The sequence below is a fragment of the Salmo salar genome, chromosome 11 (assembly GCF_965601325.2).
Source record: "Salmo salar chromosome 11, fSalSal1, whole genome shotgun sequence".
NCBI lineage: Eukaryota > Metazoa > Chordata > Actinopteri > Salmoniformes > Salmonidae > Salmo > Salmo salar.
Genome location: NC_138301.1, coordinates 3,882,622 through 3,898,644, shown reverse-complemented (window position 1 = coordinate 3,898,644; position 16,023 = coordinate 3,882,622). Strand labels below are relative to the sequence as shown.

Here is a 16,023-nt window from a genome sequence, read left to right as displayed (position 1 = left end):
CATGGTGGTGGCAGCATCATGCTGTGGGGATGTTTTCCCATTGGCAGGGACTGGGAAACTGGTTAGAATTGAAGGATGGCGCTAAATACAAGGACATTCTTGAGGGAAACCCGTTTCAGTCTTCCAGAGATTTGAGACTGGGACGGAGGTTCACCTTCCAGCAGGACAATGACCCTTAGCATACTGCTGAAGCGACACTTGAGTGGTTTAAGACTTTGTATATACATTGAAAGGTTCAGTATAATGAATTGAAATAAATATAGCATTAATTTAAACTTTAATTAAAAAATATTCTTTACTGACACTAAGAATTTTGTCATGTCCCCCAGGCGTTTCACTTCATTTTTTATTGGGAAATTAATATTAAAATGTGCACATAACTTTTGCCATTAATGCAAACATGTGTTCTTTTGTTGAGAAAATATTTTTATCAAAAAAATGCATGATTATTGATTAAAATAACACAATTTAGCTGTCCCTCAGTCTACACTCAACCCCGTCACGCCAAAAAAAAATTGGTCAGTCCACCCTTATGTGAAATCATTAACAGGAAGTGACATCATTCAACAATTTTCAACTGCATGGTACAGAAACAGGCAAGTAATCTCATTTCTGTATTTTTTTTTGGTTTTAAGTGAGGTGGGGATTGTCGAGCTGACCAACTCAACACTGTTACATGAAATAAAGATGTAAAACTAGTACTTATTAAAATTACACTTTAAACCCATAAAAATATACAATCTATTAACTTCATGCACACCATGTGGTCTCCTGTCCTTCACCACATGACCAGAGGGCAAAAAACAACCCAGTCCCACTTATTTACTTTATTTATGAATATTGCATCTAAACATATTAATTATTCAATATACACTGCTCAAAAAAATAAAGGGAACACTTAAACAACAAAGTAACTCCAAGTCAATCACACTTCTGTGAAATCAAACTGTCCACTTAGGAAGCAACACTGATTGACAATAAATTTCACATGCTGTTGTGCAAATGAAATAGACAACAGGTGGAAATTATAGGCAATTATCAAGACACCCCCAATAAAGGAGTGGTTCTGCAGGTGGGGACCACAGACCACTTCTCAGTTCCTATGCTTCCTGGCTGATGTTTTGGTCACTTTTGAATGCTGGCGGTGCTTTCACTCTAGTGGTAGCATGAGACGGAGTCTACAACCCACACAAGTGGCTCAGGTAGTGCAGCTCATCCAGAATGGCACATCAATGCGAGCTGTGGCAAGAAGGTTTGCTGTGTCTGTCAGCGTAGTGTCCAGAGCATGGAGGCGCTACCAGGAGACAGGCCAGTACATCAGGAGACGTAGGAGGGCAACAACCCAGCAGTAGGACCGCTACCTCCGGCTTTGTGCAAGGAGGAGCACTGCCAGAGCCCTGCAAAATGACCTCCAGCAGGCCACAAATGAGCATGTGTCTGCTCAAACGGTCAGAAACAGACTCCATGAGGGTGGGAGGAGGGCCCGACGTCCACAGGTGGGGGTTGTGCTTACAGCCCAACACCGTGCAGGACGTTTGACATTTGCCAGAGAACACCAAGATTGGAAAATTCGCCACTGGCGCCCTGTGCTCTTGACAGATGAAAGCAGGTTCACACTGAGCACGTGACAGAGTCTGGAGATGCCGTGGAGAACGTTCTGCTGCCTGCAACATCCTCCAGCATGACCGGTTTGGCGGTGGGTCAGTCATGGTGTGGGGTGGCATTTCTTTGGGGGGGCCGCACAGCCCTCCATGTGCTCGCCAGAGGTAGCCTGACTGCCATTAGGTACCGAGATGAGATCCTCAGACCCCTTGTGAGACCATATGCTGGTGCGGTTGGCACTGGGTTCCTCCTAATGCAAGACAATGTTAGACCTCATGTGGCTGGAGTGTGTCAGCAGTTCCTGCAAGAGGAAGGCATTGATGCTATGGACTGGCCCGCCCATTCCCCAGACCTGAATCCAATTGAGCACATCTGGGACATCATGTCTCGCTCCATCCACCAACGCCACGTTGCACCACAGACTGTCCAGGAGTTAGGAGCATGCCCAGGCGTTGTAGGGAGGTCATACAGCCACATGGAGGCCACACACACTACTGAGCCTCATTTTGACTCGTTTTAACCTGTTATGGATAGTGGGCAGTATTTTCACGGCCAGATAAAAAAACGTACCCGATTTAATCTGTTTATTACACCTGCCCAGAAACTAGAATATGCATATAATTGTTTGATTTGGATAGAAAACACCCTAAAGTTTCTAAAACTGTTTGAATGGTGTCTGTGAGTATAACAGAACTCATATGGCAGGCCAAAACCTGAGAAGATTCCAAACAGGAAGTGCCCTCTGACCATTTCTTGGCCTTCTTTAGCCTCTTTATTGAAAACAGAGGATCTCTGCTGTAACGTGACACTTTCTAAGGCTCCCATAGGCTCTCAGAAGGCGCCAGAACGTTGAATGATGACTCTGCAGTCCATGGCTGAAAAACAGTAGCGCATTTGGATAGTGGTCGATCTGAGAACAATGAGACTGGCGCATGAAAAGTCCATTTTACATTTTCAGTCTTTGAACGAAAACAACGACTCCCGGTCTGAATATTATCGCTCTTTTAAGAGAAAAATAGCATGAAAATTGATTTTAAACAGCGTTTGACATGCTTCGAAGTACGGTAATGGAATATTTTGAATTTCTTTGTCACGAAACGTGCCGGGCGCGTCACCCTTCGGATAGTGTCTTGAACGCACGAACAAAACGCCGCTATTTGGATACAACTATGGATTATTTGGAACCAAACCAACATTTGTTGTTGAAGTAGAATTCCTGGGAGTGCATTCAGACGAAGAACAGCAAAGGTAATCCAATTTTTCTTATAGTAAATCTGAGTTTGGTGAGTACCAAACTTGGTGGGTGTCAAAATAGCTAGCCTGTGATGGCCGGGCTATCTACTCAGAATATTGCAAAATGTGCTTTCACCGAAAAGCTATTTTAAAATCGGACACCGCGATTGCATAAAGGAGTTCTGTATCTATAATTCTTAAAATAATTGTTATGTTTTTTGTGAACGTTTATCGTGAGTAATTTAGTAAATTCACCGGAAGTGTTCGGTGGGAATGCTAGTTCTGAACGTCACATGCTAATGTAAAAAGCTGGTTTTTGATATAAATATGAACTTGATTGAACAAAACATGCATGTATTGTATAACATAATGTCCTAGGAGTGTCATCTGATGAAGATCATCAAAGGTTAGTGCTGCATTTAGCTGTGGTTTTGGTTTTTGTGACATTATATGCTAGCTTTAAAAATGGGTGTCTGATTATTTCTGGCTGGGTACTCTCCTGACATAATCTAATGTTTTGCTTTCATTGTAAAGCCTTTTTGAAAATCAGACAGTGTGGTTAGATAAAGGAGAGTCTTGTCTTTAAAATGGTGTAAAATAGTCATATGTTCGGATTTTCGAGGAATTTGTAATTCGCGCCACGCCCTATCATTGGATATTGGAGCGGTGTTCCGCTAGCGGAACATCTGGATGTAAGAGGTTATTAAGGACATTACATCAAAGTTGGATGAGCCTGTAGTGTGGTTTTCCACTTCAATTTTGAGTGTGACTCCAAATCCAGACCTCCATGGGTTGATAAATTGGATTTCCATTGATTATTTTTGTGTGATTTTGTTGTCAGCACATTCAACTATGTAAAGAAAAAAGTATTTAATAAGATTATTTCTTTCATTCAGATCTAGGATGTGTTGTTTAAGTGTTCCCTTTATTTTCTTGAGCAGTATATTATACATTATATATTGTTTATATTCACTTATGAAACATGATGTAATGTGTTCCGTGTGAACAAAAAATATATTTTAAGGCAGGTACCCTAATGGTAGGAGAGTTGGGCAAGGCTCTTAACTTCAGGTTATATCCAGCCAATTTAAGAGATGTACATTAGTTCAAATGGTACCCAGTCACAACTTTCAATTAAAGCGTAACACCCAAGAGACTTAACATTACATTAAAAACCGTAGAGGGCCAATCAGTTCTTTAGTCAAAGTTTAAGTCGCTCTAGATCCTAAATTACTCAAGGATTATAGTGTATATATTCTAAGAATCTTTGATCTAACGTTATCCATTGAAACATCTAGGGAATGATGGCACCCACAGCAGAAAGACAAAGGCATTGTCGAGCACATCAAAATGCTGACCCAGAAAATAGGGAACAATACCTTGAGAGTGTCAGAGATGGAAAAGAAAAATGTTGAGGCAGGGAAAAAGATCAGTGATTTCAGAGAGAGAGAGAGACCAGCGTCAGAAGCATAAATAGTGGAGAACAGCATACAAAAATAACAAGGAAAGGAAAGAAGCGAGTGCGATGGAGATTATGCCAAGCCCGATAAAAGCAGTGCCCTCCACCAAGAGAATACACCAGGTCGTCACCCATGCTCCTGGTGAGCTGATGTCTCATGATGTCAGCTGCCTTTGTTCAACAAAGAAGGACCTAAACTGTACAGGCTTTAACACACAGCACTTCAGTTTCAGGCAGAAGGTCCTGGCTGCTCCAGAACAGAACAATTAAGAAAATCCACAGCCTGTGGACGAAATCCAGGTCTTCTTGGGCAGTGGTGTGTAGTGGAATATGATGACCTTTATCCATGCGTCATCCTCGGCAGAGATGAAATGAGTGTACAAGTGAAATGTATGTATCGTGTAGGACCAAACAGATTTTTCTGGCCTTCAAGACAACAAAGTCCTTGAGATGACTCCACCAGCAACCTCCACGTGGCGGAATATGTGTGGGCCAGACTCTCAGGAAGAAAACCATGAATTAATTAATGAATATGGTGCTCCTGAGAAGGAGGATAGTCATGCTGACACTAGCGCTGTAGTTACAGCTGTTCTAGCATTCTAAATGCCCTTGGAAAAATGTCCTACAGTTTGATGAGACGTTGAACTTTTCTGATGAAACCTGTTGAATGTTATTAATTAACCTAATGTCTGATGTGTTTTAATATTTACTGCAGTTTGGTTAATAAAAACCAGATTACTCTAAATATATCTAATGTCCTTTTTAAATGGTTGCATACAATGACATTTCAGGGTTTAATACAGCACAATTCTGAGATTGTACATACATTTTATATTTACAATAATTGAATTGTTTGGGGGGGACATGAGCATTAGGTAAATGTTGATTTTATAACAAGTATCTTTTATAATCATATTCAGACAACTTCCATATTGTTTGTGACGGGTTGGATATAAATGGTGTCCATATCAGACAAAAATGTACAATAATAAAAAGGGCTTTAATGCCAGAGGTGAGAAAATATGTTTTCTTAGGTTTAATATCTACTTAATGTTGAGGAGTGTTCAGAAAATGCATTATTCTAGTAAAAAATAATAATAATAATTTACAAAATATTACCGCACCCAAGAATTTTTATTTAGATAGAATCTTGATTAACCACATGACAATGATTTTCAGATACGAAGACATTATAATAAATTAAATGAAAATGTTCTACAAAAATGTGTATATGAAAACCTTAACTGGCATGCAGATCAGTAGAAATGGTAAGATAAATTGGCATTCCACATAAGGTTGCCAACTCCTCCTTGTGGCAGAATCTGCGAAAGCCAGCAGGAGCAGTAGGAGGATGGTTGGGTCAGGTTTTTTTTTTCCTGCTGGTTATCATGATCTCTGGCTCCCTCGAGTCAATTGTGTCTTCTTTCATCAAACAGTGCGCTTAAAGCATAAAAAAAACTCAATGCATATAGTTGATTTTATTAAAAACACTTGTGGTCTATATATGTAAAAACAAAGGTTTTAAAAACAGACAACCTTCGGTCGACAAAGATTTTTTTTTTGTCAGGGACAGCCCTAGACAACATCGCAAGGCTTGAAAATCCTTATTTAACCTGTCTCCTCTACACTGATTGAAGTAGATTTAACAAGTGACATCAATAAGTGATCATAGCTTTCACCTGGTCAATATACAGTTTGTTTACAACTGAACATGGCGGTGTACACCATTTAATTGACTCCAGGATAAACTATTACAGTTTCTGAAACTATTTCCCGCTATTTCCGCGCTATAGCCCAGCGCTAACACACTTGATAATGAGCTGATTAGGTTTGTTAGAGCTGGGCTGGAACAATAATGTGCACACCCATTGGGTCCCCATGGGAATGAACTGAGAAATGCACCATTATGATGTAAACTTTTAATAAATTTGATCAAAACTAGCATATTAAAATCAGGCACATTAGCGAATCTGCTTTCTACCCAAATAAAAGGGGGCATTCGTTTTAGCACGCCAGACACACCGAAAGGGCAGTTATCACATTTGAGACCTAATCAACACAACCCACGCCCCACTCACTGATGATGTCCAGGACGTCTGGTCGGATGAGGGGTTCTCCCCCAGTGAGGCGGATCTTCTCCACACCCTCTCGTACAAACAACTGGGCCACGGTCAGCACCTCGGAAGTAGACAGGAGCTGAGAGCGAGGGGTGAGCTTTACCCCCTCTTCTGGCATACAGTACTGACCTGCAGGGGGAGAGATTCAAGGGAGACATTTATTGGCACCTAAATAAATGGCAAGAACAAACCTCATCGCTAGTATCCCCCACTAAAGCAGCACCAATGTACAAGCTAGCTTGGTAATGCTGTTATACAACTACCTCAAAAGGTTCTCGTGCAGAAGAGATACAAAGCTCGACAATAACGAAAAGAACAAGCAACATCAACAGGAGTCAAATAAGAGGGTTTTTAATGAGATTTCATTGGTTAACATCACTAATGGGGATGGTCCTTTAGACAGAAATAATTCCTCATCATTTATCCTTCATATCTAATTGGAAATTGCAAACCATTTTCCCAGTGCCAAGGAAAATGTCTACTGCCACTACCTCACAGTGCAACCAATGTTGAATGGCAAAAGTATTCCTACACCTTAGCCCCTAGACTAGGCACTTGCTTCGATCTGAAAGGATCAGTAATAAGAGGAATCAAATAAAATGCACAAGAGCTGAGCTATATACTGGGAGTACCATTACCAGATCAAATGTACAGAGGTATTTGAGGTAGATATGCACATGAAGGCATGGTAAAGTGACTAGGCATCAGGACAGACAATGATAAGAGTAGAATAAAGAACAGAATAGCAAATTAGTAAGTGTGTGTTGTGTATGCGAATGTGTGTGGGAGTGTCAATGTAGTGTGTGAGTGTGTATATGGGAAAGGGAAAAGGGGACACCTATTTGGTTGGTCTGTATCTCTCTGTGTCTGTGGTGAGTATGCGTAGGGTCAGTGCAGATAGTTTGGTTACCATTAATTTACTATTTAGCAGTCTTAAAGCTTAGGGGTAGAAGCCGTCTCAGAGCCTGTTGGAAACACCATGCTCAGTGTTTCAGCTGAATAGGCACAATCAGGACACAATGTGATTCAGACAGCTGTTGATAGGAACAAACGCTCCCGAACTCATGGAACCATGGGAGGTGGTTAACAGCTGTGAAAATGGACCATATGGTGTGAGGATCCTACAGGGGGGGTGGGGGGGGAATCAATGGCCCCCTTAGAAGCCATAACAATAAGGACAAAAGTAGCCGTCCTACCATTACAGCTAACATAATCTCTGTTTCAGATCTGGAAGAGATGTTGATAAATCAATACAACACAGATTTCAAGGAGAAAAATGTAAACGTCAGTGGAAGACAAAAGGTTTACTAACAAGATTCTGTCAAGTTACAGGAGAGCCATTACAGCCTGAAGTTACCTTTCAGGAAGGATGCCATCACCTTGACTGACAACTGTCATGTTACTGAACAACATGACAGTTATCAAATTGATAACAAATGTATGTATGTGTGATTGCCACTAATCATCTGTGAAGTGTGTGTAACCCCCTCTACAGGCTGAAGGGGAACACAGTTAAAAAGCCTACAGGCTCCAAGGCCCATTGGGTGTGACTGGAATGTCAGCCAGTCTTTTGACCATGCTTAAACATACCAGACCACGCTAATTGTTTCTTTAATTTGAATTGAAGGAATTTGTTTTGTTCGATTTTCTTTACATTTTTGTAACCTGAAGAACAAATAAATTGTTTTCAACTTGAATCAAACTCTGGACATTGGATTTGTATGCATCAAGACTTACATTTCACGACCCTCCATTGTGGCTAAAGGATTATGATGGAAATTGTATTGGGACAATTATATTGGACAATTTAGCCACTACAGTGACAGCGATGAATCACACCATTAGGGAATAATTTCAGTTAAAGTGTTTCATAATTGTAAAAAAATAAAATAAAATGATTGTATAGCCTTTAAGCAGTCTTCATCATGGTGCTTACAGCGAAGGTTACATTTCTCCGTCAGGGAAATGCGCAGGTAGCTGTGCCGTCGGCCAAAGTTGTCTGTCAGGAAGGCAGAGAAGGGTAGAACTTCCTCATTCAACCTTTGCCTCTGGCCCACTGGTACAGCCAGCTCCTGGACATACACAACAAAGGACAAAATAAACAGTGAGCAACCCTCTTGGGAGGGTTAATTACTCAACCCAGCATTTTCCGTGCTTCATGTCCAAATCTTAAAGTAGACTTATTTCATTGAGCTTGACAATCAATTTTAGACACTATAGGATGATTTGGACTTTCTTTTTTTTTTACGCATAAAATGCTAATATCGGGTATATTGGCATGAATTGTATTTGGGCCACAAATGATAAAAATAGCTTTTTTTTATCAACTGGGCAACTCAATTAAGAACAAATTCTTATTTACAGTAGCTAGTTTTCAATCCAATTGGCGACAGATTCATGTGAATATTCAAAAATATGCATAAAGAAATGATGCACTCTCACCAGTGGTGCGTTTCCACCAAAGTGACTTGTTTCGGATAAAATCAGTACGTGATGACAGTGCACACAAAATGTATTTTTTCGTCAAGTTTTAACTACCAAGTTCAACTCCACTCTTTTTGTGACAAAACTGTTGCGTAAAATAGCAAATGTGCCAACTCTGTGCTTAGCACGTGCTCTCTAGCCAAAAGCTTACAGAGACAGTGCAGGTGGGCTAGTGAGCCTACATCAGGGATCAACTAGATTCAGCAGATGGTCAGGAACATTACAAATAATTTGTAGACTAAATTGACCGCAAGAAGCCCTTAGCAGACATAATATTTGACTAAAACAATAATTTCAAACCTTGCGTGCATTTATATATTTAATACACACAGTACTAGTCATAAGTTTGGACACGCCTACTCATTCAATAGTTTTTATTTAATTTTACTATTTTCTACATTGTAGAATAATTGGTCAAATAGTGCTTACACAGCCTGTCAGGTGTGTTGGGTCATTGTCCTGTTTAAAAACAAATTATAGTCCCACTAAGAGAAAACCAGATTGGATGGCATATCGCTGCATAATGCTGTGGTAGCAATGATGGGCTTTTCCTATTTAAATAAAAGGTTATATTTTCTAAAACATTTTTTAAAAATGTTTAAGTGTGCCTCGAATTCCAAATATTCATAGACAGTGTCACCAGCAAAGCACCCCCACACCTCCTCCATGCTTCACAGTGGGAACTACACATGTGGAGAATATTATTCACCTACTCTGCGTCTCACAAAGACAGCGGTCGGAACCCAAAATCTCAAATTTGGACTCAGACCAAAGCACAGATTTCCACCGGTCTAATATCCATTGCACGTGTTTCTTGGCCCAAGCAAGTTTCTAATTCCTTTTGGTGTCCTTTAGTAGTGGTTTCTTTGCAGCTATTCGACCATAAATCAGTTTCTGAACAGTTGATGTTGAGATGTGTCTGTTACTTGAAATCTGTGAAGCATTTATTTGGGCAGCAATTTGAGGCTAGTAACACTAATGAACTTATCCTCTGCAGCAGAGGTAACTCTGGGTCTTCCTTTCCTTTGGCGGTCCTCATAAAAGCCAGTTTCATCATAGAGCTTGATGGTTTTTGCGACTGCACTTGAAGAAACGTTCAAAGTTCTTGAAATTTTCCGGATTGACTGACCTTTGTGTCTTAAAGTAATGATGGACTGTCGTTTTTCTTTGGTTATTTGAACTGTTCTTGCCATAATATGGACTTGGTCTTTTACCAAGTAGGACTATCTTCCGTATACCACCCCTACCTTGTCACAACACAACCGATTGGCTCAATGATATTTAGAAGGAGAGAAATGACAAATTAACTTAACATGGCACACCTGTTAATTGAAACGCATTCCAGGTGGCTACCTCATGAAGCTGGTTGAGAGAATGCCAAGAGTGCAAAGCTGTTGTCAAGGCAAAAGGTGGCTACCTTGAAGAATCTCAAATATATTTTGATTTGTTGAACACTTTTTTTGGTTACTACATGATTCCATAGTTTTGATGTCTTCACTATTATTCCACAATGTAGAAAATAGTACAAATAAAGAAAGCACCTGGAATGAGTAGGTGTCCAAACTTTTGACTGGTACTGTGTGCGTGTATGTACAGTTGAAGTCGGAAGTTTACATACACTTAGGTTGGAGTCATTAAAACTCGTTTTTCAACCACTCAGCAAATTTCTTGTTAACAAACTATAGTTCTGGCAAGTCGGTGAGGACATCTACTTTGTGCATGACAGAAGTCATTTTTTCAACAATTGTTTACAGACAGATTATTTCACTTTCATTCACTGTATCACAATTCCAGTGGGTCAGAAGTTTACATGCACTAAGTTGACTGTGCCTTTAAAAAGCTTGGAAAATTCCAGAAAATTATGCCATTGCTTTAGAAGCTTCCAACAGGCTAATTTACATCATTTGAGTCAATTGGAGGGGTACCTGTGGATGTATTTCAAGGCCTACCTTCAAACTCAGTGCCTCTTTACTTGACATCACGGGAAAATCAAAAGAAATCAGCCAAGACCTCAGAAAAAAATGGTAAACCTCCACAAGGCTCGTTCATCCTTGGGAGCAATTTCCAAATGCCTGAAGGTACCACGTTCATCTGTACAATCAATAGTACGCAAGTATAAACATCATGGGACCACACAGCCGTCATACCACTCAGGAAGGAGACGCGTTCTGCCTCCTAGAGATGAATGTACTTTGGTGTGAAAATTGCAAATCAATCCCAGAACAGCAGCAAAGGCTCTTGTGAAGATGCTGGAGGAAACATGTACAAAAGTATCTATATCCACAGTAAAACGAGTCCTATACCGACATAACCTGAAAGACTGCTCAACAAGGAAGAAGCCACAGCTACAAAACCAGCCATAAAAAAAGCCAGACTACGGTTTGCAACTGTACATGGGGACAAAGATAGTACTTTTTGGAGACATGTCCTCTGGTCTGATGAAACAAAAATAGAACTGTTTGGTCATAATAACCATCGTTATGGTTGGAGGAAAAAGGGGGAGGCTTTCAAGCCGAAGAACACCATCCCAAACGTGAAGCACGGTGGTGGCAGCATCATGTTGTAGGGGTGCTTTGCTGCAGGAGGGACTGGTGCACTTCACAAAATAGATGGCATCATGAGGGAGGAAAATTATGTGGATATATAAAAGCAACATATCAAGACATCAGTCAGGAAGTTAAAACTGGGTCGCAAATGAGTCTTCCAAGTGGATAATGACCCCAAGCATACTTCCAAGGTTGTGGCAAAATGGCTTAAGGACAACAAAGTTAAAGTATTGGAGTGGCCGTCACAATGCCCTGACCTCAATCCCATAGAAAATTTGTGGGCAGAACTGAAAAAGCGTGTTCGAGCAAAGAGGCCTACAAACCTGACTCAGTTACACCAAACCTTGTCAGGAGGAATGGGCCAAAATTCTCAACTTATTGTGGGAAGCTTGTGGAAGGCTACCTGAAACATTTGACCCAAGTTAAACAATTTAAATGCAATGCTACCAAATACTAATTAAGTGTATGTAAACTTCTGACCCACTGGGAATGTCATGAAAAAAATAAATGCTGAAATAAAACATTCACTCTGTTATTATTCTGACATTTCACATTCTTAACCTGGCAGGTCAAATTATTTACAATGACAACCTAGCAAGTGGCAAGTTGATGGTAGTGTATTTTTCATAGGGGAAAAATAAGCATAGGTGTAGAGGTGTGTATGGAATAACAAGGTTCAAGGCAATCTGGTAGACTTAGGTAAAACATCAAGGCCTATGTTTTTATGTGGAAGTAAAACAGCAAATGTGCAGGAGTGCATAGCAATAACACCAAAATCTGACTACGGGTTTCAGGTATAGCATCTCTGGTGATTGTCTATGTTCTCGAGATGTGTCTCAATGAAAACCTAGATTGCATAACTGTAAAGTAAACTATCGCAACGCATATCGAATACTAGTCTAGAAATAGGCTATTCTTCTACAAAATATTGATGGGTCATTCCATGTAATTTCAGCATGCCATGAAACCCACCATCTCAGATGTTCTGAAATTGTTTCTGTAGTTAAAAACAGAGAAGGTAAGCATTCCGGACCACTTCCCTTTTTCCACATTTTGTTACGTTACAACCTTAAATCTAAAAATGATTAAATAAATTTTAAAAAACTCTCAAATAAATAACAAAATCCACAATCTACACACAAAACCCCATAATGACAAAGCGAAAACAGCTTTAGAAATGTTTGCTAATGTATTAAAAATAAAAATAAACTGAAATACTTTATTTATATAAGTATTCAGACCTTGTTATGAGACTCAAAATTGACCTCGGGTATATCCCGTTTCCATTGATTATTCTTGAGATATTTCTACAACTGGAGTCCACTTGTGGTAAGTTCAATTGATTGGACATGATTTGGACAGGCACACACCCATCTATAAAGGTCCCACAGTTGGCAGTGCATGTCAGAGCAAAAACCAAGCCATGAGGTCGAAGGAATTTTCCGTAGAGCTCCAAGACAGTATTGCGTCGAGGCACATATCTGGGGAAGGGTACAAAAAAATGTCTGCAGCATTTAAGATCCCGAAGAACAGTTGCCTCCATCATTGTTAAATGGATTTAGTTTGGAACCACCAAGACTCTTCCTAGAGCTGGCCGCCTGGCTAAACTTAGCAATCGGGGGAGAGGGGCCTTGGTCAGGGAGGTGACCTTGAATCCAATGGTCACTCACAGAGCTCCAGAGTTTCTGTGGAGATGGGAGAACCTTCCAGAAGGACAACCATCAGGCCTTTATGGTAGAGTGGCCAGATGGAAGCCACTCCTTAGTAAAAAGGTACATGACAGCCCGTTGGAGTTTGCCAAAAGGCACCTAAATGACTCTAAGACCATGAGAAACAAGATTCTAAGGTCTGCTGGAACCAAGATTGAACTATTTGGCCTGAATGCCAAGCGTCAGGTCTGGAGGAATCCTGGCACCATCCCTACGGTGAAGCATGGTAGAGGCAGCATCATCCTGTGAGGATGTTTCTCAGCGTTTGGGGACACTAGTCAGGATCGAGGCAAAGATGAACGGACCAAAGTACATTGAGATCCTTAATGGTTCACCTACCAACAGGGCAATGACCCTAAGCACACAGCCAAGACAACGCAGGAGTGGCTTCAGGGACAAGTCTCTGAATGTCCTTGCGTGGCCCAGCCAGAGCCCGGACTTGAACCCAATCGAACATCTCTAGACAGACCTGACAATAGCTGTGCATAGACCCCCCCCCTCCCTCCACATCCAACCTGACAGAGCTTGAGAGGATCTGCAGAGAAGAATGGGAGAAACTCCCTAAATACAGCTGTGCCAGGCCTGTAGCATCATGCCCAAGAAGACTTGAGGCTGTAATCGGTCCCAAAGGTGCTTCAACAAAGTACTGAGTAAAAGGTCTTTAGACTTATGTAAATGTCATATTTCCGTTTTCATAGATTAGCAAACATTTCTAAAAACCTTTTTTTGCTTTGTCATTATCGGGTATTGTGTATAGATTGATCAAATGGGAAAAACAATTTAATAGATTAACAAAATTTGAATAAAACTAAGGGGTCTGAATACTTTCCAAATCAAATGTTATGTCACATTCGCCAAATACAACAAGTGTAGACCCTACCGTAAAATGCTTACTTACAAGCCCTTAACCAACAATACAGTAAAAAAAAATAGAGATTTTTTTTGAAGTTACAAAATAAAACAAAAATGAGGCTATATACAGGGGGTACCGAATCAATGTGCGGGTTGTACCATAATTTAACTAGGCAAGTCAGTTAAAAACAAATTCTTATTTACAATCACAGCCTACCAGGGAACAGTGGCCTTGTTCAGGCGCAGAACGACCGATTTTTACTTTGTCAGCTCGGGGATTCGATCCAGCAACCTTTCGGTTACGGGCCCAACACTAACCACTAGGCTACCTGTCACCCCAAGTTGGTTGAGGTAATTTATTAATGTAGGTAGAGGTAAAGTGACTATGCACAGATAATAAACAGTGATTAGCAGCAGTGTAAAAACAAAGGGGGGAGTTGGGTCAATGCAAATACGAATGCACTGCAGATATCTTTCAATTGGCAATATTTATTTTTGTCTTCAACTAATGCAGCGTTTCCCAAACTCGGTCCCCGGGACCCCATGGGATGCACATTTAGTTTTTTCCCCTAACACCACACAGCTGATTCAAATGATCAAAGCTTGATGATTATTTGAATCAGCTGTGTAGTGCTAGGGGAAAAAACCAAAACATGCACCGAGTTTGGGAAACTGTTCTAAAGAGGAAAATAATATAATTACATTACTGAGTTAGGGTAACTGTTACTGATTACAATTTTGGACAGGTAACTAGTAGCCTAACTTTAACGGATTACATTTAGAAAGTAACCTACCAAACACTGCTTAGAACGTGTCTGGAACTCGTTTTTATGTCAAAGAGCACTGTGGCAGCCTCCACCAGGCAGCTATGGTTACATTCAAGTAAACCGAATTGCTTCAGCGGAAGGGCTAACGTCGGGCCGCCTGGAGGTCGCCCCTTCCCCAGATAGCATATGAACTGGTCATAAACCATGGCATTTTTTTTTATTACAGGAAATAAGCTTTAAAAATGCAAAAATCTCTCAGCCTCATTGCAAAATGTGTAGAATTGGTTGAGACTATCTATAAAACTGCCATTAATTTTTTTTTAATCCTATGGTAAAATGTGTTGAACTCTAGGAAGTTTGCTGTTGCCACCCCCCAAAAAATGTACAGAAAGAAATACGAAACTACGGTAACGTTACGCCACAGCGTTTATACATATTTATAGCTAGCCTTTCTTACCTGTGTCGTCCCAATTTTTGCTGCAGGGACAGCTGCACTTGAGTTTGCAAGAGATACGAGTTCAAGTTCATTTTCCTCTTGTGTAGCGCTGGAATACCACCGCCGCAACTTCGGTGTTGAGCTTGGTGCAAATAGTTTCATGTGCTGCGTTGACAGGGCCTTGACATCGTAATGTTTGCCTAGTATACGGTGGCAGCACTTGCTACCATGAAAAGCCATGTTATAAATGTAAATTAACTGTTGGAATATCTGTTTATCGTCCTAGAAGTGCCAAACAAAAACGGTTAATAATATCGAAGCCTCACATAACGTCTACGGAGTTACTGTAACCACATTCAAGGGGGAGTGGGCAGCTTCAGCCAATCGTCTAAATCGTCTACCCTCTGGGTAGTGTAGTTCTTCTTCTTCTATGGTATAATGGCGTTCGCACACTTGGATGTGCATTCCGCCAGCTACTGTGCGGGTGGATAATAAGGATTCCAAAAAGGAAATAATATTGGTAAAAAAAAATGTTTTTTAATCATATAAACTACCAAAAAATGTATGAACTAAACAAAATTAACCTGCTTTTCTACAAAAAAAGAGAAAAGATTTTAATCAGGTCCCTACATAGGCTCAGAAGAGTCCTGTGAGGTTGGGCATTTCCTAGCGAAATCTGCTGTACTGCCCTGATCCTTGACACCTCGACCTCTTTCACCCTAACAGGGCACTCAAGGAAGTCCGGAGTTTGATCCCCACCACAGCTGCAACATTTTCCATTGACATATTCTTCAACACCATACTTCTCCAGTCTGCAA

The 16,023-nt window shown here is 40.6% G+C and overlaps 1 protein-coding gene across 2 annotated transcripts in view; it reads right to left on the bottom strand.

The window, feature by feature from the left end:
- Positions 1-15,588, bottom strand: part of LOC100196496 (molybdenum cofactor biosynthesis protein 1) — a 64,223-nt gene extending 48,635 nt beyond the window's left edge. The window contains exons 1-3 of one of the 2 annotated variants that reach the window (XM_082957631.1): positions 15,227-15,588; positions 8,348-8,483; positions 6,373-6,540 (exon numbers count right to left, since the gene is read on the bottom strand). In XM_082957631.1, coding sequence (XP_082813757.1) covers positions 6,373-6,540; positions 8,348-8,483; positions 15,227-15,445 — 523 coding nt within the window. In that variant the 5' untranslated portion in view covers positions 15,446-15,588. The remainder of the gene's footprint in view (positions 1-6,372; positions 6,541-8,347; positions 8,484-15,226) is intronic. The other variant, XM_014126168.3, reaches the window with a different exon arrangement.
- Positions 15,589-16,023: the final 435 nt, after the last annotated feature.